This window comes from Mus musculus, chromosome 4 (assembly GCF_000001635.26).
Source record: "Mus musculus strain C57BL/6J chromosome 4, GRCm38.p6 C57BL/6J".
Classification (NCBI taxonomy): domain Eukaryota; kingdom Metazoa; phylum Chordata; class Mammalia; order Rodentia; family Muridae; genus Mus; species Mus musculus.
Window position 1 is genome coordinate 19,545,086 of NC_000070.6, and position 26,169 is coordinate 19,571,254.

The 26,169-nt window shown below is 41.1% G+C and overlaps 1 protein-coding gene across 2 annotated transcripts in view; it reads right to left on the minus strand.

Moving 5' to 3' along the window:
* Positions 1-25,023, minus strand: part of Cpne3 (copine III) — a 50,857-nt gene extending 25,834 nt beyond the window's left edge. For both annotated transcript variants that reach the window (NM_027769.3, NM_001356481.1), the window contains exons 1-5: positions 24,916-25,023; positions 10,277-10,416; positions 8,633-8,812; positions 7,159-7,233; positions 5,503-5,574 (exon numbers count right to left, since the gene is read on the minus strand). In NM_027769.3, coding sequence (NP_082045.1) covers positions 5,503-5,574; positions 7,159-7,233; positions 8,633-8,812; positions 10,277-10,408 — 459 coding nt within the window. In that variant the 5' untranslated portion in view covers positions 10,409-10,416; positions 24,916-25,023. The remainder of the gene's footprint in view (positions 1-5,502; positions 5,575-7,158; positions 7,234-8,632; positions 8,813-10,276; positions 10,417-24,915) is intronic.
* Positions 25,024-26,169: the final 1,146 nt, after the last annotated feature.

Below are 26,169 nucleotides of genomic sequence, written 5' to 3' on the forward strand. Positions count from 1 at the left end.
AAAACCCCCATCATACATACATACATACATACATACATGGATACATACATACAAGAGAAAGAAAAAGAGAGATTTACTTTGGGGAAACACCTCTCTATAGAAGCACTTCTTACTAAGAATATAATATCACTGTTTTGTAGACCTGCAAGAATATAATATATGCAGATAGCTATTGTCTTAGTCAGGGTTTCTTTTTTTTATTAGATATTTTCTTGATATACATTTCAAATGCTATTCTAAAAGTTCCCTATACCCTCCCCCTACCCTGCTCCCCTACCCACACACTCCCTCTTCTTGGCCCTGGCATTCCCCTGTACTGGGGCATATAAAGTTTGCAATACCAAGGGGCCTCTCTTCCCAGTAATGGCTGACTAGGCCATCTTCTGCTACATTATGCAGCTAGAGACATGAGCTCAGGGGGTACTGGTTAGTTCATATTGTTGTTCTACCAATAGGGTTGCAGACCCCTTCAGCTCCTTGGGGTGCTTTCTCTAGCTTCTCCATTGGGGGCCCTGTGTTCCATCCAATAGATGACTGTGAGCATCCACTTCTGTATTTGCCAAGCACTGGCTTCGCCTCATACGAGACAGCTATAACAGGGTCCCTTCAGCAAAATCTTGCTGGCATATGCAATAGTTTTTAGGTTTGGTGGCTGATTATGGGATGGATCCCCGGGTGGGGCAGTCTCTGGATAGTCCATCCTTTCATCTTAGCTCCAAACTTTATCTCTGTAACTCCTTTCATGGGTATTTTCTTCCCTATTCTAAGAAGGAATGAAGTATCCACCCATTGGTCTTCCCTGTTCTTGATTTTCTTGTGTTTTGCAAATTGTATCTTGGGTGTTCTATGTTTCTGGGCTAATATCCACTTATCATTGAGTGCATATATAATGACTTCTTTTGTGATTGGGTTACCTTACTCAGGATGATACCCTCCAGGTCCATCCATTTACCTAGGAATTTCATAAATCTATTGTTTTTAATAGCTGAGTAGTACTCCAATGTGTAAATGTACCATTTTCTGTATCCATTCCTATGCTGAGAGACATCTGGGTTCTTTCCAGCTCCTGGTGATTATAAGGCTGCTATGAACATAGTGGAGCATATGTTTTTATTACCAGTTGGAACTTCTTCTGGGTATATGCCCAGGAGAGGTATTACTGGATCTTCCAGTAGTATTATGTCCAATTTTCTGAGGAACCTCCAGACTGACTTCCAGAGTGGTTGTACAAGCTTGCAATCCCACCAGCAGTGGAGAAGTGTTCCTCTTTCTCCACATCCTCACCTGCATCTGCTGTCACCTGAATTTTTGATCTTAGCCATTCTGACTGGTGTGAGGTGGAATCTCAGGGTTGTTTTGATTTGCATTTCCCTGATGATTAAGGATGTTGAACATTTTTTCAGGTGCTTCTCAACCCTTCGGTATTCCTCAGTTGAGAATTCTTTGTTTAGCTCTGTACCCCATATTTTAATGGGGTTATTTGAATTTCTGGAGTCCACCTTCTTGAGCTCTTTGTATATATATTGAATATTCATCCCGTATCAGATTTAGGATTGGCAAAAATCCTTTCCCAATCTTTTGGTGGCCTTTCTGTCTTATTGACAGTGTTTTTTTGCCTTACAGAAGCTTTGCAATTTTATGAGGTCCCATTTGTCAATTCTTAATCTTACAGCACAAGCCATTGCCGTTCTGTTTAGGAATTTTTTTCCCCTGTGCCCATCTCTTCCAGGCTTTCCCCCACTTTCTCTGCTATTAATTTCAGTATCTCTGGTTTTATGTCGAGGTCTTTGATCCACTTAGACTTGAGCTTTATACCAGGAGATAAGAATGGATCAATTCTCATTCTTCTACATAATAACTGCCAGTTGTACCAGCACCATTTGTTGAAAATGCTGTCCTTTTTCCACTGGATAGTTTTAGCTCCCTTGTCAAAGATCAAGTGACCATAGGTGTGTGGATTCATTTCTGGGTCTTCAATTCTATTCCATTGATCTACCTGTCTGTCACTGTACCAGTACCATGCAGTTTTTATAGCAATTGCTCTGTAGTACAGCTTAACGTCAAGCATGGTGATTCCACCAGAGGTTCTTTTATTGTTGAGAATAGTTTTTGCTATCCTAGGTTTTTTATTTTTCCAGATGAATTTGCAAATTGTCCTTTCTATCTCAATGAAGAATTGAGTTGGGATTTTGATGGGGATTGCATTGAATCTGTAGATTGCTTTCAGCAGGATAGCCATTTCTACTAGATTAATCCTGCCAATCCATGAGCAAAGGAGATCTTTTCATCTTCTGATATCTTCTTCAATTTCTTTCTTCAGAGACTTGAAGTTCTTATCATACAGATCTTTCACTTCCTTAGTTAGAGTCACACTAAGGTATTTGATATTATTTGTGTTAGTCAGGGTTTCTATTCCTGCACAAACATCATGACCAAGAAGCAAGTTGGGGAGGAAAGGGTTTATTCAGCTTACACTTCCATACTGCTGTTCATCACCAAAGGAATTCAGGACTGGAACTCAAGCAGGTCAGGAAGCAAGAGCTGATTCAGAGCCATGTAGGGATGTTCTTTACTGGCTTGCTTCCACTGGCTTGCTCAGCTTGCTATCTTATAGAACCAAGACTACCATCCCAGAGATGGCACCACCCACAAGGGGACCTCCCCCCTAGATCACTAATTGCGAAAATGCCTTACAGCTGGATCTTGTGGAGGCATTTCCCCAACTGAAGCCCCTTTCTGTGATAACTCCAGCCTGTGTCAATTTGACACAAAACTAGCCAGTACAATTGACCCCTTGTCAACTTGACACACCAACACATCACTAGTAAGCCTCAACCCTTAGTTTCTTATTTATCCCCAAGATCTAAACAACTTTAAAAGTCCCACAGTCTTTGCAAATTCTTAAAATTTCAATCTCTCTTACAATCCAAAATCTTTACAATTAAAAGTCTCTTAACTGTGGGCTCCACTAAAATACTTCCTTCAAGAGGGAAAAGCTTCAGGGCACAGTCACAATGAGAAGCAAAATCAAACTCCAACTGTCCAATGTCTGGGATCCAACTCAAGATCTTTTGGGCTCCTCCAAGGGCTTGGGTCACTTCTCCAGCCTTGCCCTTTATAGCACACACATTGTCTTCTAGGCTCCAGCTGCCTGTACTCCACTGCTGCTGCTGTTCTTGGTGGTCATCTCATGGTACGGTCATCTCCAAAACACTGCTGTCTTCCCCTGTAACTAGGCCTCACCAACAGCCTCTCATAGGCTCTCTTCATGGTGCCAAGCCTCAACTCCTTTGCATAACCCCTTCAGTCCTGGGCCATCAATTGCAACTGAGGCTACACCTTCACCAATGGCCTTCCGTGGCCTCTCACAGTGCTGAGCCTCAGCTGCTTTTCGTGACCCCTTCATGCCTTCAAAACCAGTACCACCTAGGTAATTCTTACACATTACCAAGTCCAGCCACAGCACAAGGTTCAACCTTGGCTATCTCTGGAACACAGCCTCTGTGCTTTCAGAAAACACTTCCCAGAAGATGTCACCTCAATGATGCTGGTCTCTTCTTAATCACTGCTAACTTCTTAGCTCCAGCTAACCAGCATCAATAGTCCCAGTAATGCAAAGTTTTTGCTTTAGTATTTCTGGTATCTTGTTAACCACAGCTGATTCTTCAGCCCCAGAACCAGAGAATAATCAAACTCCAAAATAGCAATAGCCCCGAAAAGAGTCTTTAATTTTCCCTCTGAAATTTCACAAGCCAGGATCCCATCTTCTGCATTGTTCTCAACATTATCTTCTAAGCTCCTACACAACATCTGACAGAGCTCCTAACACCAAATGGATCTTCTGGCCCAAAGTTCCAAAGTCCTTTCACAGTCCTCCCCAAAACATGGTCAGGTTGTCACAGGAATACCCCACTATGCTGGTACCAATTTGTCTTAGTCAGGGTTTCTATTCCTGCACAAACACATGACCAAGAAGCAAGTTGGGGAGGAAAGGGTTTATTCAGCTTACATTTCCATACTGCTGTTCATCACCAAGGAAGTCAGGACTGGAACTCGAGCAGGTCAGAAAGCAGGAGCTGATGCAGAAGTCATGGAAAGATGTTCTTTACTGGCTTGCTTCTTCTGGCTTGCTCAGCCTGCTCTCTTATAGAACCCAAGACTACCAGTCCCAGGGATGGTCCCACCCACAAGGGGCCTTTCCCCCTTGCTCACTAATTGAGAAAATGCCCCACAGCTAGATCTCATGGAGGCATTTCCCCAACTGAAGCTCCTTTCTTTGTGATAACTTCAGCCTGTGTCAAGTTGATACACAAAACTAGCCAGTACAGCTATCATCAACAGTCATTAAAATTACCAAAACATGTAACACAGTATTCAGCCTCTGATGGAGTTACACATCACAACTGATGAAAACTGTTTGGACAACACTTTGGAATACCATCAGACTAGCTTACTGAAGTCAGGAAGCATAAAATAAAGCAAGAGAAATGATGCCACAGGGGTTTATTAGCTCCATGCTGAATGTACAAATGTCTACAAGACAGAGGAATCTGTTTCCTCAATGTACAGATAAGACAAATGAATGGTTGTGGGGTGGGTAAGGAAGAAAGGAGGAAGCGAGGGACAGATGGCAAGAAAGATATGACAAAAAAGAATTTATAGATCAAAAATTATCTTAAGAGGTATTTTAAATAATTATACTTTAAAGGGTTTTTAGAAACATCCCAAAATATTTGTATGCAAAATGACATGGTATCTGGGAAGAGGGAAAGTAGATACAGCGAAACAAAATTCATCATGAATCACAACTGTGAGAGATGCGTAACAGAACATGATATTTCTCAGATGATTCGTGTTTGTTGGGTTTATTGTTTTGTTTTGTTCAGTTTTTTTGAGATGGTATATAATTGTTGCTATGTATTACTATTGGCTGGCCTGAACTCAGAGATATTCTTGTCTTTCTCTCCCCCATGCTTGGATTTAAGGTGTATATCACAACACATGGCAATATAGTATTTAAAAAAAATGCTATTGGATTAATGTATGTATGCTAATTTTTAAAGCCTCTGGAAAGTAGTCTTAAGACACTTTCGAGTTAAGTTTTAAAGAAAACTAAATGGTGAAGAACACTGTATACTGATTATGTATTCAAGTACAGAAGTGCAAAAGCATTAACTGACTTATAATTAATAAACCACAGGCTTTTTGCTTTCCCCCTAAGGGTTACTAAAATACTATCTTAAATTTTACTGTAATGTTAATGCTTGTATTCTTTTAGTCTTTAATTGCATCTTCATGCAAAAGCTGAAGGGAAATGGGCGCTGTTTAAGCACAGAGGAGGGAGGGAGGGAGGAGCATAAAATAAAGGATGGGAGGGAAGGGAGGAAGAGCGCTCTGCTCAGGTGAACTGCTCATGCTAACTGCATTGTTAATGGCTCAAAAAGGGACCAGAGCTGGGGTAAGGTGATCCTTTTCCTTGCACAATACACAAAATGTACTTACCTTATTATCCAGTTTTCTGGCTTCCATTTCAAACAATACCACTCTGTTATCCTTTATTTCTTCTGCTGAAATCTACAAGTACATAAAGCAGGTGGAAGAAAATGAGTATATATGAACGAAGCACTTTCTTTTTACTTGTATTGTATTGCAGTTTGGGATTGAATCCAGGATGTGGCACAAGTTAGGCAAGTACCATGCCATTGACAAAAGTCTGTTTTTAAGTGTGGCTCCCTAGAAAGCCATGTTTCAGGTGTGTGTATAGCAGGGTGAGGTATGCAGTGCTTATTACACAATGTGTTTGTAAACATATTTCCACTGTGAATATGGTCAAGAATGGTCAAGGATAAAAGTAATGGCCAGAAAAAATTTGGTTCTCTAAATTACATATTCCTAGCCATAGAACATTCAAAGTACCAGAAGACAGAAGGATACCATTTATACAAAACCAACTAAAATTCTGCACACATCGAGGAGGAAGAAGAAACAATTCCTATCCATAGACCTGTAAAGTAAAACATGAGCCCAGTACTTTTCATCCCAGTTTAACTGCAAAAGCCACTCTATCCTAAGTCAAATCCCAAGCTATCTCAACTCCCTTTGCATTTTAGTCTACACTATAGCAAAATCTAAAAAACATGGGGTGGTATGGGATAGGAGAGTTAAGGCTCAGAATTGCAAAAGGCAAAAGACTTATTATATGATCTGAAGTGAAGCCACAATATATTAACTATTAATAAAGTTATCTATAGTGTAAAATATTCTTGTGTTCCTGGAAATCTAAGATACAGACAAGTAGCTGCTGAGAAAAATGTACTTGATAATTGTTATAATTAGGCTTCCATATCACAGAAAACTAGGTAGAATACTATCACTAATGAAGGAAACACTACAAAAAAGGTATCCAAAATCTTGTTATCATATTAACTGCAAATTTAAAGTACGGTAAGTATACTTTAAAGTATACTAAGTATAAAGTATGGTAAGTATGGTAAAGTATATTTTTGGCCCAGAGCTAAGTAATGAGCCAATAGAAACCCTTTGTGTGATAATACGCAACAGATGCAGGGACAGAAAGCCAGGATAAAGAGCTCCTCTGACTTCTGTTTGTTACCGGCTTTTTCCCCCCTTTTACTTCTGGGACACAGCATCATTATTTAGGTCTAGCTAATCAGGAACTCACTGATTAGACCAGGCTGGCCTTGAACTTTTGATGATTCTCTTGCCTGAGGGTCCTGTGTGCCAGAATAACAGAAAGGCACTACTGTGCTAGGCTATGAGTTTACAGGTTCAATGGTCCTATTATAATATCCATTTAGAAAAAGTTCCACTATGGAAAGATTTTGTTGTGGTAAGAGGACCACATATCCTACACAGAGAACCAAACTAATTCAGTCCTAAACCTTTCCTCTCAGACTTAGGAACTGACACACTCATGGAAGAGGTACAGCTGACCTTGATGGACAACCTAAAACAACTGAAGGAAGGAATTCCTACAATTCACTGTTGGCTTTTGTTAGCATGGCAGTTTCCATTAGTGATGACATGCCAGAGTGAATAGAACGCAATGTTCAAGATCAACTGATCAGAAAAGGCTATAGATTATTTGCTTATTAGACTTAAGAGACTATTTCTTGAAGCAAAAGATGTTAATTTTACCGTAATACTCCCTTTCCCTGCAGGTTTGCCATTTTTGAGCACCAGTGGTCGAGTTAGCTTCTTACTGGAAACAATCTGTCAAAAGCGGAGAGTAAAACTTTATCACTTGCTGAACTGAATGCTTAAAAAACAAATAAAGAAGTTGAATATAAAGTTCACTTCAAGTCATTAGAGAGGCATTAAAACTGCATCCCTTAAAGACTTTTAAAATGCATCTCCACAGTTACAACCCATTTGAGGTTTCCCAGGCCTTCCCTCTGGCAGATATGATCTGTCGTTGCATTACCTGAAACATTAGCTCCTTCCTCAGAATTGGGAAAAGTCCAGCATTTCATCTCTTACACAGACGCTGAGCTGAAGCCTGCCTGCCATGCCTTGCCTCCATGATGGACTGCAACCTCAAACTGTGAGCCACAATCAATCTTTCTCTAGGCTGCTTTTGTTAGGCATTTAGTCCCAGCAATGAGAAAAGGTGAGTAGCACAAGAAAAACCTATTTATTTCATGAAGGATCTTCAAAGATCTTGTCACCTCCACTCCAAAAAGGAGCCACATGGTGAATGGTGAATGATCCACCCTGTCTCCAACCAGGAGCTGCAGACTAAACCCTGCCCAAAGGAAAATGAACCCATTCTCCCTTAAGGCCTCTGTCAGATATTTCATGAGTGCCTTGAGACACTAGCTAACACAGCACAATGGTGACTAAGAGGGGCACAGAGCACCCAAGATGCGGGATGGTTACTGCTCACTGCTCAGACCAGGCAGGTTTACAGTAGGAAAGAACAACTGGCAACAAGGAAAATTGTTTAAAAAATTACATCAAGGAAAAATGAAAATTTCATGTTAGTGGTTATGTAGAGATTTAAATAATAAATTAAATATATGATCCCCATAGGATCATACATTTGAACGCTTGGGCATTAGGGAGTGGTGCTACTTGACAAGGATTACAAAGTGTGGCCTTGTTAGAGGAAGTGTTACTGGGGGAGATGGGTTTTGAGGTTTCAAATGCTCAAGCCAGGCCAAATGTCTCTCTCTTCCTGCTGCCTGTGGATCATGATGTATACCTCGCAGCTACTGTTTCTGCCTGTATGACACCATCATGAAAACAATGGACTGACACTCTAAACTCAAGCCCCAATTATATGCTTTCTTTTATAAGAGCTGTTGTGGTCAAGATGTCTCTTCACAACAATAGCACTTTCTATGACACAATGTTTATCAAACCCACCCAACTCTTTGATTTAAAATCTATACAAAATAGCTGGGTGTGGTGGCATTTACCAGATGACAGCACTCGGGAAGCAGCAGCTGAAGGGTTACTGTAAGTTTAAGGCCAAACTGGGCTGCACAGCACTGAGGATGCCAATCACTGCTAAGTTGTGAGATACTATATCCAAAAAAAAAAAAAAAAAAAAAAAGAAAGAAAAAGACAAAACAAAACAAACATTAAGGTAACAGAACTTAATACTCACTTGTCCAAGAGTGACTTCACATTCTCCCAAGAAGTCATCATCACTCAGCTCGATAGTTTTGTTGTCAATGTCATAGATTCCAAACTTCAATTTCTGAACCACTTCAAAGTAGTAATCAATAACAAATGTCTTAGAAAATTTGGGATTCAAAGAATTCTTAATCCTTTCTGTCCGTTCAACCTATACTCATCCAAAAAAAAAAAAAAAACAACAACAACAAAAAAAACAAAATAAAGAGATTTTTTTCAGATCCAAGAAGTACTTAGACTTTTAACATCTCTATGTAGTAAATATAATTACACATAAGTAGGAAGACTAAATATCTTAAAATGTATGTATATGTGGGGTGCACAATGACATGGATGTGTGCCACGCGCTCTGGTCAAGTCAGCTTGACAATCCGAGAGGCTTGAAAGCTACTCTCGAGGCAAGAGTTTCACGGAAACTCGCTCCTGGAGTCTGGCGTGCTCTCTAAATTTTCCATTCCCGAGTTAGTCTAGTGGATGGATCCACGTGCTCTCTTTATTATAAGTGCCTTTTAAGATTGAATTCTGACATAGCTAAAGCCTTCAGCTAGTGTTCCAACAGTCCTAGAACGTCCTTGAGCTAGACAGTGACATTCAGAATAGCCTCTGGTATTACACTATCACTTAGAATAAAAGCCAAGTCGCTCCCATATACAGGAATTTACAATGGTTTAGGAAGTAGATCGGGCTGTGGTTTTAGAGTATTGCATTATTCATGAGATGGTTAGCTAGAACGGAACTCCCTAGTTAGAACCATGACTTGGGTGTGAAAGCCCTTGCCCTAGGAGTGAAAAGTTCTCACACCTGGCTTCTAAGACTATAGCTGACCTTAGATAGGGCTGACTCTGTCTCAGTTATTTTATTGCCCAGTTCCTGCCAGCCTTTGTGTTTTCATTTCCTCTGTTCTGTGTAAGAGTCATTAAGCATCCAGTTACCTCATTTGTACCTTGTGGGTATGTCACCCAACTTCCTTATTGTCTTCTGCATAAAAAGTCTGATGTTCGATTTGAAAAATTACATTCAGATCCAACACAACCTCTCCTGTGTGCATCTCTCTATCAAATTCATCTGATGCTTTGCTCATCCGCCACTAGAGACCCGTTCCACACAGACAAAGGGGCCCAGAGGGTCTGCGGCAGATGTGGGGATCAGAGGACAACTGAAAAGTCAGTTTATTCCTTCTACATGGGTTCTGGAGACTGAACTTAGATTACTCGGTTTAGCCATCAAGCCACTGAGCCATCTCACTGGCCTACTTATTTATCATTTATTTTTTGGAAATTTCTCTATATGCATGAGGAATTGTGCTAACAAAGACAGATTTGTTAAAAAACAAGCAAAGAAAAAAACGGCACTAACGATGAGATGGTACATGCCGCAGCTGTTAACGTGTCTGTACCTGCACGTACATCTGGCTATTACAAGGGCTCTGTGCCTGCAAGTCAGAAGGGAGCTCTGGATCCCCTGGGACTGGAGTTCAGGTGGCTGATCCACCATGGTTGTCTGTAAAATCAGCCAGGACTCTTAGCTAGCTCTTCAGTCTGCTGGTATTATTTTTAACATTTTAAAGTAAACTCTTAACATTGAACCGCTTTTCACCCAAATCATTAAGGATTACCTCATACCACTGGTGACCACTCGTATTCAAAAACAGCACACATAAAGGGTCCGACTTTGATGTTACATCTGCATCCAAAAGGTTGTTACAGGAAACATTTAGTTCCACCTTCGTGACACACTGGGCAGCCATGTCTTGAGCTATGGAAGAACCAATGAGAAACAGTATCGTTAAGAAAACACTCTAAAACTCTTGAAGGAGATAGCTATATTCCTAAGGCAAACTGTCAGCAGGGACTTTCTGAACAGCTCTGCTAGAATGGGACTGCTACTTGAGCCTCTTGGGAATAAAGGTCTTCATCAGCTTAGTCCAGTAATACTTTATTCTTCTGTGGAATCAAGCTTACTCAGCAATATATATATATATATATATATATATATATATATATATTGGTAAATTGTCATGTTCTGTTTAGAACTGACTCAGATAGCAAGCTCCAAACTCAAGCATACTTATCAAGTGCCCCCTGAGGTACCCTTGGAACAGGCTGATCCCTCACCCCAGTGACAGGGAAAAATAGAAAAGTAAATGTCCAATGGTATTAAAAGCATTCCATCCTTACAAACAGCTAAAAGGCAAACCTTTACCAACAGAGTTACTTTGAGACTGAGAAGCCAAATGGTCATACATGGAGTTCCTGGAAACTCCAGTATGACGGCTCTTAAGGCTTCCCTATTCATTCCCGCTAGATGTTGCAAATGTCCAGTTTGATGATGTTTTGCTATATATCTGTTTTTTTCTATTTATGTTGTTTAAGGTACAACTTGGGTATCATATCTATATGATTCCAATGAGAATGTTCCACAAGTAGCATTCAGCAACTTATTGTAGCTGATTTGCCATGGCTTGCCAAGAAACACCAATTAGCCTAACTCTACAGACCTCCCCTTCTTTAATCATCAAATAATACACGAAGAGGAATGAGGGTGAGGCAGAGGATGAGTTCCAGCAGAGCAGGGCTATGTATGGAGAAACCCTGTCTTGAAAAAAATTTCCAGAAAAAAAGGGACAGGGGTAGGAAAGTCTTCAGTCCTGAGAGTGAGATGCTTTCCTCCTTGGAGCTGCAAGTGCCATGGTATCACCAAGAAGAACAGAGTACTATACTCCCCAAATGTCAACAGAGGCAGCTGTCTAGCATAAATAGTTCGTGGCGGTAGTACAGGCTCTGGGCTGGAAAGCACTTCCTCCCAAACATCCTTTCTATCTGGAGGGCTCAGTCTTCTCTACATTGGGATGCTGAGCTTCTGAGCATATAGGGATAAGTCCACTCAGCAGCATGCTTAATATTTAAAATGGCAGTAGCTTTTATGTGCTGTGTAAATGTTTCTTCAAGCACAAAGAAAAGGGATAAGAGCCTTTGACAATTTTAAAATAACTTATTACTTAGTGTATGAATGTTCATGAGGCTCTGTGGATGTGTGTGTGTCAGTGAATTTAGAGGTCAGAAATCAATGTCAAATGTTTCCTTCAACTACTTATTCTCATTTTGAAACACTGAACCTAGCTGAGTTCATCAGTTTGGTTAGCCGGGCCAGCCAAAAAGTTCTTGGCATTCGCCAATAGCTAGGGTCATAGCTCCTCTTTTATATGGGTAATGCTGGATGATCCAGACAAACTTCAGTTCCCATGCGTGAGAAGCGAGGACGTTATTGCTCAGACTGAGACCCACCTTCCCAGCTCCACTACTTACTTTCGAGAAACAGCAACAAGCCTCAATACCTGTTAAGTCAATCGCAAAATGGAGGATTCCTAATTTTTTGCACACTGAGAATAATAAGGTTGGCCTTAATATAGATAAAAATTATTTTTAAGAAGAAAGCCATGCAGCTCACCTTCACTGAGAACTTCTTCTTAAGGAATGACAGTCCCCCCAAATCTCCAATTTGCTCCCTATCTCTTCTTAATCATAATATCTTCTCTTTTATTATAATAAAATTAAAACTTCAACATCCTTTACTAAATTGCATTTAGCTTTGATGGTCTGTGTTTTGTTTGGGTTTCTGTTGTTTTAACATATGTCGAATAGTTAAATACAAGTATTAATAGTGTACTGAAAGGATATAAAGGGCAGAGAGATGCTGATGAAGGGCAGCTGACAGTGTGAAGCACACTTACATTGCCTGGGCTTTGAAGGATCTAACTTAAAAAAAAGTGACAGACAACATAAACGGGGGAAAAGTAGGACACAAGAAGACAGAGAAGATGCCACAGTATGTGATATAATGGTGAGCTAACTGGAGAAAACCAAACCTGACACGAGACTGGACAGGTTCAGAGGGTCCAGGAGAACACAGTGCTAAATGGATGGATCAGAAGTTTGCATACAATTAGGGAACACTTCTGTCATTTTGTTAACATGGTTTCTTGTCACCTTTACTTTAATTTGTGAATTAGGTAAGGGGCAGAGTTGCTTGAAAATAAAACACAAGAGGAAAGAAAAAAATAAAGGTAGGAAAAGAAAAGAAGCAGCAAAACACAAGCCCAGTAAATTTGAGGCTGTCTGTATCCTAGAAGTCTGGTGTGTTGGCAACGGGACCTGGCCCTAAATCCATTAACGAGTACATCTTTTCCTCCTCCCACTGAGAAGCCAAGCATAGACTAAGGGCGTTTATCTTGAGGCTTTCACACATATCTGCTCTAATTGTCTCCAAGTTCAGACAGCTAGTTGGTATGCAGCGTTGTGCAAACCTACAGCCCTCACCTGTGCTCTGACAGGCAGCGTCCTCTCCCTCCTGTTTCTCTATTACATTCAGCCCTGTAGCATTCTCCTTGTTCATGACTGTACATCATATGCTTTGGAATCTCAGTCTAATGCTTACTATGTCACTAAGGCTAGATCCTTATCAGTTCCCTCATCTATAATGTAATAATGTAAATAATTGTCCTAGGACTGGATGAGGTAGTATATTTAAAATGTATACAAGTGTTTACTATTATTTCAGCACCATTGCCTCCATGCTGTGTAATCCTTTTTAATCCTGCATTTCCTATATTTTGTTATTACATTTCTCAATGATTTTTCTGATTATGCCAACACACATTAAACTGCCCCTCCCCTAAATTCCTGCTGCTTTCTTAGTAAAAGATTGGTACACTACTAAAAAACAATATCAAATTTTGAAAGTTGGGTGTGTTGTCTGACACCTATCTATATCCATAGTATTCAAGATGAAAAAAAAAAAAGCAAATCACAAGGACAAGGCCAGGCTTGTTTAAAAACAAATCAAATATGAAAGAATGCACACTTGTGTTACACTTAGCACCTAGATCCAGGTGTGTAACCACATGTAAACCACACTTCTACTTCCTAAGCCTAGATTTCCACACAGAAGTAAACAAAATCTGGAATGCCAAGCACATTGCTTTCATCTCAGACAGAATCTATGAAAAAAGTTCTATCAGAAGACATTGGTTACGAGAGATGGGTGGCATGACCATAGACTATGACAATGTAAACTCTCTGGAATCTATGAGGATGACCCTAGCTAAGATCCACAGCAATGAAGTATACAGAGCCCAAAAAGCCATCTCTTGTAACCAGAAAAGACTTCAATGGAGGGATTGGGACACCAACCCAACCACAAAACCTTAGACCCACATTTTTTTCTTGCCAACAAGATGTGCAGATATTCAAAGAATAACCAACCAATAACTGGCCCATCTTTAGACCCATCCCCTGAGAGAATGCTTCACTGACACTATTAATGATATTTTGCTCTATTTCCAGAAATGCATCTAGTATAACTGTCATCTGAGAGGCTTTACCCAGCAACTGATGGAAACAGATGCAGAGACCCATAGTCAAATACTAGTCGGAGCTTAGGGGATTCAATGGAAGAGGGAGACAAAGGAAGAGGGAACCAGAGATGTCAAGGGCACCACAAGAAAAGATACAGAATCAACTAACCGGGACACACAGTGGTCACAAGAGACTGAACCACCAAGTAGACAGCATAGACAGGATGGACCTAGGCCCTCGGCAATAAGTGACAGTTGTGCAGCAAGGTCTTCATGTGAGACTCCTAACAGCAGGAGGAGGGACTGTCTCTGAATCTGCTGCCTGCCTTTGGATCCCTTTCCCCAACTAGGCTACCCTGCCTAGCCACAACAGGAGAAGATGCCCCTAGTCCTACTACAACATGATAGGCCAAGGTGGGTGTCCATCCATGGGAAGCCTCCCTTTGTCTGAGCCTTTTCTGAGAAGAAAGGGGGGAGGAGGAAAATGTCAGGGAGATCAGTGAGGTGAGAGGGAAGGACTGGGAGGAGAGGACGGAGGAGAAGCTTCTACTGGGATATAATGCAAATACATTAATTTTCAAAACGTATAACCATTCCTCTGCATTTACCAAAGAAGTAATAAGTTTGATTCCAAAAAAAAAGTTCTATCTTGTCTTTTTTCTTTTACATAAGGTAGTTTTAGAGTCTTGTAAGTAATATGCTCACAAATAGAACGAGCATGACTGTTATGGATCAGCATGTGCTAAGCATAGCACCAACCCAAAAAGTTTGTTTCTAAAGATGGGGTGAACGCAACCAAGAATACAAGGAATACAAATATTTATATGCAAAGTCATTCTCACAACAGAGGCTCATTAGAACATTATTTTTCTCTCCTGGGTATGCTCAAACAAAGCTACACAAACAACATAGCAGATAATTTAATAACATGCTGACAATTACATTATTGCACTGTGGCCAGGAAGCAAATTCCCTCTAAAGCAGCACTGACTGTTCCCCAAAATGAGTTAGACCTCCGCCTCTCCACACTACTGACCTCCAGAAAGTCATTATACTCAATGGCCAATGCAAACAAGTAAATATACAATTGCGTCTAGAACTTTATTCATATACTTTCATTCCAGTAACTATCATGTGATGTCATACATGATACATGTCATGTGAAGAAAACAGTGTAATTCATGAACACACTATAATGCAAGAACATAAAAAATGTTCTGTGTCCTTTGAGGACAGAAAAGAGGTCATTTTTCTGCAGTAAATGATCAATCAGAAGAATATGTGTGCAACTAAAGAAGGTTCTGCATGTTTTCTCCAGGACCATGGAGATAATAGCGAAGGAAGCACTCAGCATGAGGTGTCTGGCCTCTACAGTCTGTAAGCATACTGAACATAACCACTCTCCCCAAAGCCTACCTTTTGGCCCAACATAACACAGACTATGCAAATCAAGTGAAAATTAAGACACAAAGGGGAGCTGGAGATGAAATCTGAAGTATGCGGTTACTCCCATGCCCTGCTGAAATCCTGTTCATCCGTGTCTTGAAATAAATAATTTAAAAGGAGAAGAGATTTATTTTGATAATGGAATTTTTTTCCATTTGCCAATCAGTCATAATGCACTTGTAGGTAAGAGAGGTTGCTAATCAGAGTTATTTTCCAGGAGGTGGGTGGGTAGGAATAGGAGGGAGTAAGTGTGCTATTAGACCAAAATAAACAAAGATAATGGTTTTAGTTCCTGGTCCCTCAGGCCTGTTCCATTGGTCTTAAATGGAGACACACCACAGTGGCAGCATACATGGCATAGGGGCTGTACACCTTGTGTTAGACAGGAAGCAGAGAGAATAATGCCCATGCACTCTACTCCTTGCTCCATCATTATACCTGGCCCCAAGTCCCTGGGGCACTGCCATCTGCATTCAGGATGGATCTTCCCACCTTGTTAATCCTTACTGGAAATGCCCTCAATCACACCCAGAAGTGTGTCAACTAATATCCTAGATATTCTCAGTATATTCTCAGCTGAGAGCATGAAGGCACCCTGGGCTTAAAAGCCCCAACCAACCAACCACCAAACCACCAAAACAAACAAACAAACAAAGAGTTCCTTTAAAAACTTAGATGAGGGCTAGGGCTACAGTACAGTTGGCACTGTACTTGTCTACCGTGCATGGAGCCCTGGGTTTACTTCCTAGCACCACATAAAACTATGCATGTTGACCTTCACCTGTAATCTAACACTTAAGAAAGCAGGAGCAGGAGGATCAGAAATCCAAGGATGTCCTTGGTCATAGAGTGAATTCGCGGTCAGTCTTGGCTACATAATAAACACACATACACAATACCTCTTACCCTATGGTTAATAACCAAATAAATACAAAGACCAAAGTTACAACCCAGATGTTTTATTTCCTTATTACAAAATGCTCCCAGGGCATTAAAATGCCTCTAAATAATGTTTGCTTAGTGTAATAATGATTTGATTCTGTAATTGTTAGCATATCAAATAAAATATTTATCATAACACAATGAGTAATGAAATGGATCTTTAAAATTATAATATTCTAACTGGGCTGCCGTATCTAGTCTCAATATCAGAAATACACCAAGTCTTACTGAAACTTGATCTACCAAGACTGGTTGATATTCATGGAAGGCCTCCCCTTCCCTGAGATGAAAGAAGAGGGAGGTGAGGTAAGAGGGAGGGACTTGGAGGAGGGGAGGGGAAACTGCAATCTGGATGTAAAGTAAATAATTAATTAATAAATAATTAAACTTATAACTAATATTTATTAAATAGATAAACTAAATTAATATTTAGGTTGTAATTGTTCATATTTTTCTTAATTGTAACCAGAAAAACATCAGGCTGTCCAAGAGTAGGACAGCTTATATTTATACAAGTCCGTAAGCTGCTGGATGCTAAGAATGGCTTTTCTCTTTTTTATTTTTTATTGATACTTGAGTGTTTTGTCTACATGTGTTAAGTGGATTATGTGCATGCACTGCCTGTGGAGGCCAGAAGAGGGCATCAGACCACTGGAACTGCAATTAGAGGTTGTGGCTGTTCAAGTGGTGCTGGAACCAAATCTGGGTCTTCTGCAAGGGCATCCAGGGTTCTTGAGTGCAGTGCCTTCTCTCCAGCCTTTTCTCTTTCCTGGGGAACGTCCACATTTACATATCTACCACGCACATAGAGCGGGACAGTCTTAAAGCAGCAACACCGATTCTCAGCTTTCTGTCCTTCTGACAAAAATACTTGGAAAACTCAATGGCTCGTGGTTTCAAAAGTTATAGCCGATGGCTGGTTAGTCTTGTTGTGGGTTTTTTGTTTAATTGGGGTACATGTATGCACGAAGGTATGCATGCATGTATTGAGACATTTCATAAAGGCAGAAACAACTAGCAGAAAAATATTGCTCATAAAATGGCTTCCATACAACAAAGAAAAAAGGCTTGCCTTTCCAGCTAAGCCCCTATAAGTGGGCTGGAGAGACAGATTAGCCAGTAGGGTGCTTGCCTCAAAAGCATAAAGACAGGAGCACCTCAGTCCCAGCACCAGAAAGCCAGCTGCAGTGGCACTAATCTGGGACATAGAGACACGTGGACTCCTGGCCCTCCGTGATCAGCCTGTTTCGTTAGCTAGCTCCAGGCCAGTGAGAACCTGTATAAAACCAAGGCACATAGCACTGGAGGAAAATCACCTATAGTTGATTGACTTCTGGCTTCTATATACACCATGAGTACCTGCACATACACAAACATGCAAACACACATATGTACACATATACACAGCCCCATTAAGCTATGAGTTATTAATCCCTCAAAAGGCAGAGGCAGGCAGTCTCTGTGAGTTTGAGGCCAGGTTGGTCTATATAGTGAGTTCTAGAATAGCCAGAGGGGCATAGTTGAGACCCTGTCTGAAAAACAAATAAATAAGTAGATAGATAGATAAATAAATAAGTTAGTAAATGTATAAACCCATTTAGAGACCCATAATTCAACTACTTACTAAAGTCTCACCTTTGAACACTGCTGCCCTGAGGACGAAGCCTCTACCATGAGATCCTGGTGGACATGTAAGATCTAACCCATAACACACACTGCACTTAAAAGCCAGATCTGGCTATGAGTGTAGCTTAATGGTAGAGTGCAGTTTTTGTATATCCCAGAATCTAAATAAATAAGCAAGCAGCCAGACTCTGACACTAAGAGTCTTATATCAAAAGAACAAAAAGCTAGGTGTGGTGACACAAGCCTGTTTTATTCTTGGGATGTAGTGGCGAAAGGATGAGGAGTTCAAATCCAGCCTCTACTAAGCAGTAAGTTTAAGTCAAGCCTGGAAAACGAAAACATAAGGCCTTGTATAGGGGGTGGGGAGGGGAGGGAGAAAGAAAGGGAGGGAGGGGAGAGAGAGAAGAAAAACACACACACAAAAAAAGGAAGATGAAAAATGAAAAGAAAAGAAGTTTGATTTCATAAAAAGAAAGTGACTGGAAAGAGAGGCCCATCGGACACACAAACTTTATATGCCCCAGTACAGGGGAACGCCAGGGACAAAAAAAAGGGAATGGGTGGGTAGGGAAGTGGGGGGGGGGAGGGTATGGGGGACTTTTGGGATAGCATTGGAAATGTCATTGAGGAAAATACATAATAAATAAATAAATAAATAAATAAATAAATAAAAATAAATAAATACCTGAAAAAAAGTGACACCAAATATTATTTCTGTTTGGTTGAAGTTTCTATCCTTGCCACAAGATATGAGAAATGAAAATGAGGAATATCAAATATAAAATCACCCAAGACAGAGAAGAGGATGCTGTTTCCACCTCAATGTGAAGCAAGCAAGAAGGGTCACTGGAGCAACAAGGAAACCAGACATTGGTTCTGGATCAGGCAAGTGATGGTGGCCACGTGGACAGGGCTTAACTTCTCCCCGCCCTGCTTTTTCCAGTGTGAATGCTAACTCACTCAATGTCTTCAGGTAGTGCCAACGTCCCTTCCAGTTTGTGTTCATTTACTTTAATGTAACTACAGTGAATATATAACTTGTATAAGAATTGCTACTCAACGGCTCACGAAAAACAGAAAACCCCAGAAATACAGAACAAAATGGAGAAATGAATGAAAAAGAATAAGGTTGTTCAAGCTCAACCTCCATCTGCCACTATCTAAAACGCTATAAAATGTTCTCGTGAATACGTTCTCACCAGGCTGGGAGCATTGTCTGAGAGTGACTAAGCTCACAAACACTGTGAAAATGCAGTACACCCCAACAAGTACAGGCCCTGCCTCCTGGGCTAATGCTGCATAAGGAAATGAGTTTCACTTCATCCATGGTGTCTCAGTCTGAAACTCTCAGGACACATCACTGCACAAAAGGAACAGGAGGCTCACCTCCACCTAGAACTCCAGTTCCAAAGAATCTGATACCCTTTTCAGGTCTCTGTGGACATCTATCACATACACATACACATACACATACACATACACATACACATACACACACACACACACATACACACACACACACAATGTAAATAAATCTATATTTTATTCTGCGAGATAGAACATGGCCTTAGCATGTTCAAAGCCACTTCCCCAAAAGTTTTTCAAATTTTTGATGTAAAATCTAAACAGTGATGTTTAGATTTACTGATGGCATCTGGACACAAAGAACTCAGGAAAGCCAATTAATAATAATAAAAACAATGTGAACAATGTGTCACTAGCTTAAGAAGTACACATGATTTTTACCTTGCTTTTATTACCACAAAGTCAACTACCAACTCAAGCCCTTCCTTAAATTCTCTTAAAAAAAAAATCCTGAAAACATATTACTCTGATTGATTCAGAGCAAGAAGGAAACTTATTTATTAAGGTTTTAACTTAGTACACATTCCAAACTTTGCTACTGTTCTAACCCCTTGGTCAATGTGCATACATTCTAGAAATGCCACTGACTATACACCGAGGTCCACTGAAGGAGCAGATCATCAGATGTTTGTTTGATGATCTTAGGAGTCTGATGTTAGTACTGACTGTCATGTTGACAAGATGTAAGAGACAAGCTTCTTAGGGTAGCTATGAAGGAGTTTCTAGAATCCATGCTAAATGGGAATGAGACCACCCAATGGGCTGGGGTCCCAGACTGAATAAAAAGGAGGAAAGAAAGCGGAGTGCCAGTATCCACTGCTCTCTGAATATGGCCAGGTATAACGTGACCAGCCACCTCCCGTGCCTGCCATGGACTGCACACTTCCTTGATTTGCTTTTGTGCAGTAATTTTTCACTGCAGTGAGAACAGTAATTAATGCAGGTGTTTAAAAAAGCAATACCAGGGCTTCAATATCATCTCACTTTAGGAAATAAGCATCTTAAATGCTTGGCTATAAACTACGGGGCAACACCGCAAGTCACCTTATGTCAATACCAATCAGGGTAATGAGCTGTTACCATGTAAGGTAGAGATGCTGTAAAGCTGTGGGGCAGCTGCGCAGCAGAAGCGTGGATAACGTACTCAGGCTTGGGATCTACTGAAAGTCAAGTCCTTTAGGTCCTCCTTGCCCAGAGCTCTCTTTTCTGTCACCTTTCTGCCTCAAGTTTCTTCCGTGCGTGGAACCATCAGAGCTTTCCGCCTGCCCACTAAATATGTCTCCCTGTCTTCCCTTCCTAGCTGGGTATGCAGAGCATTCAGCTGGCTCAGATCAGTGTTCCATTTGTCACATAGTGCCTCTCTAGTTCATAGTGAACAATGCAAAAAAAAAAAAAAAGTTTTGGCATGATGGTCTTATGTGCCAGGATCCCAGCACTCAGGGGGCTGAAGCAGGAGGAAGTGAGTTCAAGGCTAGCCTGGGACCTTACCCCAAAATAAACATATTCCTTTTGTTTAAAGGTAAAACAACTACTACTTTCAATCTCTAAGTTTGAAAGTTTCTAGTGTTCACAGTGTCACTCGGTAAGAGAACATGTGCTGGCCTTCCCAACATTATATGATTATATGATTATATACTGAACAAAAACTATGAAATGTTTAACACATTGTCCAATTTCTAGAATATTCACTGCAGCATTGGTTACCATATACATCACAGCTGTTTATAACCTTCTGGCAAGTTCTTTTACATTTCCTAATCATTAATATTTAATAACACTATTACTCACTTAATACCAGTTCAATCAAACACTGGGATCAACTGCCCTGTGTCAGGCACTCTTCTGAGCTGCTGGGGAACAACACTGACATAAGGAAACTCTCACGTGAATGTGACTACAGGATAGAAAGGTGAACAAACGGAGTAGACTTAACAGCACCTCCCATCATAAGCAAGGCTGAGGAGACAAGCAGAGCAGAAGAGAAACACTGTAGGTGTTCCGCACTTTTAGGAATTGCAACAATTTCTTTTAACAATACCACCAGGAAACATTTGTTTAGATTTTCACTTCTTTTTAAAACATATGATCCCAAGCCAGGTGGTGGTGGCACAAGCCTTCAATCCCAGCACTCAGGAGGCATAGGCAAGACGATCTCTCAGGACTCCTCACAGGAGTTTGAGGGCAGCCCGGTCTACAGAGTTCCTGGGACTACACAGAGAAAGTCTTGTTTGAAAAAAAAAAAAAATCCCTATCTAGATGGAAATAAATTGCCACTCCTTCTCACATTTGCAAATAGGAATTTTACTGTAATATCATCTCAATGTTTAGAGGAACTGTAAAAGGAAAACTTCAGCCCTTTAAGTACCTGGGTGTGGTTACACATACTGATAATGCCAGCACTTGAGAGGCAGAGGGAGGAGGTGAATGCAATCCTTGCCTTTACAGCAAGTCTGGATGTTTCCCCCAGACTACACAAGAGTCTATATGAAAAAGGAAAGAGAGGGGAAGGTGGGGGGGGGAGGAACTGGGGAGAGGGGAGAGGAGAGAAGTGAAAGAGAGGAAGGGGGAGGCTGGACAGCGGAGGCACACAGCTTTAATTCCAACACTTAGGGGAGGCAGAGGATAGCTAGGGCTACACAGAAAAATCTTGTCTCAAATAAGTAAGAAAAAAATAAAAGAAAAAACAGAAAACAAGTTAATATGATGACACTATAAACCACACTATCCACATTGTTGCTTTGGTAATTTTTACAGGAAATAGACATAATATATCCATTTCATAAGATAGTGGTTTTACTAAACTGTGTAATATTTCCTTCTCATAGAGAAATTGTATTCATGTTCTATCTAATAGAAATTGGTATGATCGTAGTACTGTTAATTTTCATGTCTTTTTAAGGGTTATGATTCCTTTTAGCTGAGCTGTTATATTTTATTCTCTTTATGAGAATGAAAAGCCTCTCCAAAAAAAAATCTCTGTACCCTATTCCCAGCCTTTTTCAAATACATTTAAGCCAGTGTAGTATAACATAGCTACGCTATGGTTTAAATTTTGTTATCAGAATGTTATCAAAATGTGTATATAAGTTCCCTTCTTTATCAGTATGAAACTTAATGTTAAAAAGTTTATGATAAGTGGTCATTTAAGTTCTTTCTTGGCGACTCTTTTAACAAATCTTCTAGAGGTCTTCTACCTGGTTCATTTACACTTTAACCTAGGCAGCAGTATCTACAAAACAAATCAAGAACATTAAAACAAAACAAAACCACTTTAGAAGGAAGTTAGACTGTAACATAAAGGCCTCAGAAAGGACCTAACAGTGTAATGGATTCCTCAAGAGGCTGAGAACTAATGGAAGTGGTATTGATTCTTTCTAAAAGATCCACCAGCAAGATCAAACTTTGACAAAGAATTGTGCCTCATTTTGAATATTTAAAGGTCAAAATGTCATGAAATCATTTTTCACATCCAACATTATCTTTCTTAACTTATCTTTCACCGTTAGTGAAAGAAATTTTTGGAAAAGAGGTAGTTTAACAACTATAAATGGAATCTGAGGACAGCACCAAAAGACAGCAAGAAAGAAAACCCCACGAACCAAGGCATAAGAAGAGATGAGAGAGCACAGAGACAATATGAGCTGAGTGCTTGAGCAGATGCAGGTGCAGAAGAAATGTCACTGTAAAGAATGCTAAGAAATATTTTAATTAATTATTTGTTTATTTCAGTGTTGCAGGACTAAGCCCAAGGTCATCAGCTTGATAGACAAGTTCCCTTACACCAACCACGGTCACCAGCCCCATAAAATATCTTAATTTCCTTTGTTTGTTTGTTTGTTTGTTTTTGGTTTCCAACAGAGTTTCTGTATATAGCACTAGTTGTCCTGGAATTCCCTCTACATATCAGATTGGCCTCAAACTTAGAGACCTACCTGACCCTGCCTCCTGAGTGCTGGAATTAAGGCTTTATTTTATAGATCACTGTTTATAAATGTTCAAGTAAAATTAAAAGAGATGTCCAATTATCAACATGCCTTTGGAGGCAATGAATAATTTTGCTCCCCCAATTCTAGACGTCAGCTTTAGGGGATAGATCAGAGAAGAGATTCTGAAAGACAGTACTTCCTTCCCTTCCTGTGCCAGGCGTGTTTTAATCTAAAAACCAGAAATTCAGTTTTGTCTCATTAAGAGAGCTTCTGCATGGTCCAATCTTGGAGATGAGGCACTAGATTTTCAGGCTCGAGTGGGGTGCATTTTTCAACTCATCAGCCAAAAGGGGCCGCCTTTTAAAAAATATTCTCAAAACAGAGGGGGCAGGGTGAGGGGGAGTGTTGAAAAGCAGATAGATTCTGAGAATCCACTGTTGTCACTACAACTACCATCATCATTTATCTTATCGTTATTTATGTATCAGACACTTCGATGAGTGATCTACAAACATTTTATTTAGCCCTCACCACTCTGACACATCAGTGCTATATCCATTTTACAAATGTAGAAACACACCATAAAGGGTTGGGCATCCCACCCAAAGGTTAGACAGATAACAAAACCTCAGAACATACTTGAAACTAGACAGATAGTCACTGCCTTTCTTGTGAAATAAGATTCACTTACTTTTGTAAATCGTAAAGTATTAAAAAAAAAGTACAGACCACAATCGAAACCTAATGCTACCACTTTCAGAGGTGCCAAGTTTCATAAATTAATTCCAGTTTCCTGAGGAGTGAAAAAGATAATAGTCGCATTTATGCTTGTTGTGAGCTAACTATATATAAAAATGGTCTTAACACAGAGGTTGTGGGTCACTGCAAACCACTGGTTATTTTAATCCTACTTCACCCTCTGATTATTGGCGGCCACAAACACAACAGAAAGAAACAAAAGCTGATCGCAGTCAAGTGCATTAGCGCCAACACTAACGGTCACTATGCTCTCAAGTTTCTGACTGCAAAACAAGTAAGTGGCACTGCCCTTCCTTCGCGTCGCGTGTGCAGTGAGCCCAAAGCCCTGGACACAGGTGCAGGAGCTTGCTAGGACTTCACCCAGGCCCAGCTTTGCACCGAATTCAGTAGCACCTTTTCCCTCAGCACGCAGCCTTTCCTCCACCGTTCCCCCACACGACCGGTTCGTCTGGTTCACCAATCTTTCCCCGCTGAGCGGGACCGAGATTTCGGGGCTGTAACCCTTCGCCCCACCCTGCCCTTCCACTCGAGGCCCGCGGATCCCCGGCAGGGTTCTTCAGGTGCGCGAGCCGCAGGCCCAGGAGGCGCTCGCGGCCCCCAGGCTGACCCCCAGCCCCGGACTTCCACGGGCCGCGGACCCAGCACGCGACACTCGGGAGTCCCCAGAGTGGGCACCGGAAACCCACGGAGCACTTCCAGCGCCCGGGGCCCGGAGGGACGGGCCATGGAAGCCTGAGGGCCCTAAGTCTTCCCGCCCGGGACCGGCCCGCTTCCCGGGAGGCTGCAGGCTTGGGCTGGGACACACGGCTCCGGAGCTGGGAAAAGTCACGCACTCACGTGCTATATCGCCGCAGAAGTCGAGTGAGGGTGGAGAGCCAGCGAGGAGCACCGCAAGGCGGCAGGACCGCAGGGGCTTTACTGGAACCTGAGGGCTGGACCGCGGAGGGGCGGGGCTCGTGGGCGGAGTCCCGGAGCGGAGGGGCGAGGGCGGAGCTTGTGGGCGGGACCAAGGTGAAGTTTTGCTTTTGATAGGGAGCTTGCTGCCCAACCCATTTCAACCCATTTTCACTCCCAGTTTTCTTTGCTGCGCCTCAACCCGCTGACCTTTTAAAGAATTCTTACAAAACCCGTAATTGACTTTAGGCAGTAAAATATCTGATCTGGTCTGGGGGGGAGGGGGGGGGGGCTCGGAAGTGAAGAGCACTTGTTGCTCTTGCAGAGTTCCCGGTTTGTAGCTCACAAACATCTAGCACATTCCAGAGGATCTGGCATTCTCTTCTGATCTCCCCAAGGCAGCAGGCAGGTGTGTGTGTATGTGTGTGTGTGTGTGTGTGTGTGTGTGTGTGTGTGTGTGTACAAACATGCAAGCAAAACATTCATACATGCAAAGCAAAACAAATAAACCTTAAAAAAATAAAGAAAGAAAACAGATCTGGACAAGGAAATAGTGTGAAATGCCAGCTCTTAAGCATCCTTCTGTAGAGCGTACACCTTCCCAGAGTAATTTTACATGCTTATTTTATTTAATATATATTTATTTTATTTGGTCGTCACAAAAGCTTTGTTATGTGTTTAGCGCCACGTGCCTTTTCATAAGAATGGTGCAAGAAAATACTGTGAAATGTGGTAGGTAAACAGTTGTTCAATTTGCCTAAAGTCATCAGATTATGCTAATCTCAAAATGCCTATGGTGATGGGTACTCAAAGTCACATCCTTCTATTGAATGAAAATTTAAAATATCTGCTGGAAAAAAATGGGATAAAAATCAACAAAGACAAACGAACAGTATTACAAAAGTTACTTCACTTACATTGGTGAGGGGAAAAAGGCGGGGGGGGGGGGGGACACTCAATAGAAAGGACTAAAGAATGGAATGTGATATGTAAGCTTCCAGAGGAGAAAGGTCATCTCAGTCTTACCCAGCAGTGAACCCTAGAGCGCCAGTGATGAGCAGCCTGGAAAGACATGCCCTTTGTGCAATAGTGGCAGGAATATCATGGAAATAACTCACCACTTTCTGATTGGATTTAAGTTCCACTCCACTCCACAAAATGAAATCCATACCTGGCACTATTATCGAGGCAAAAACA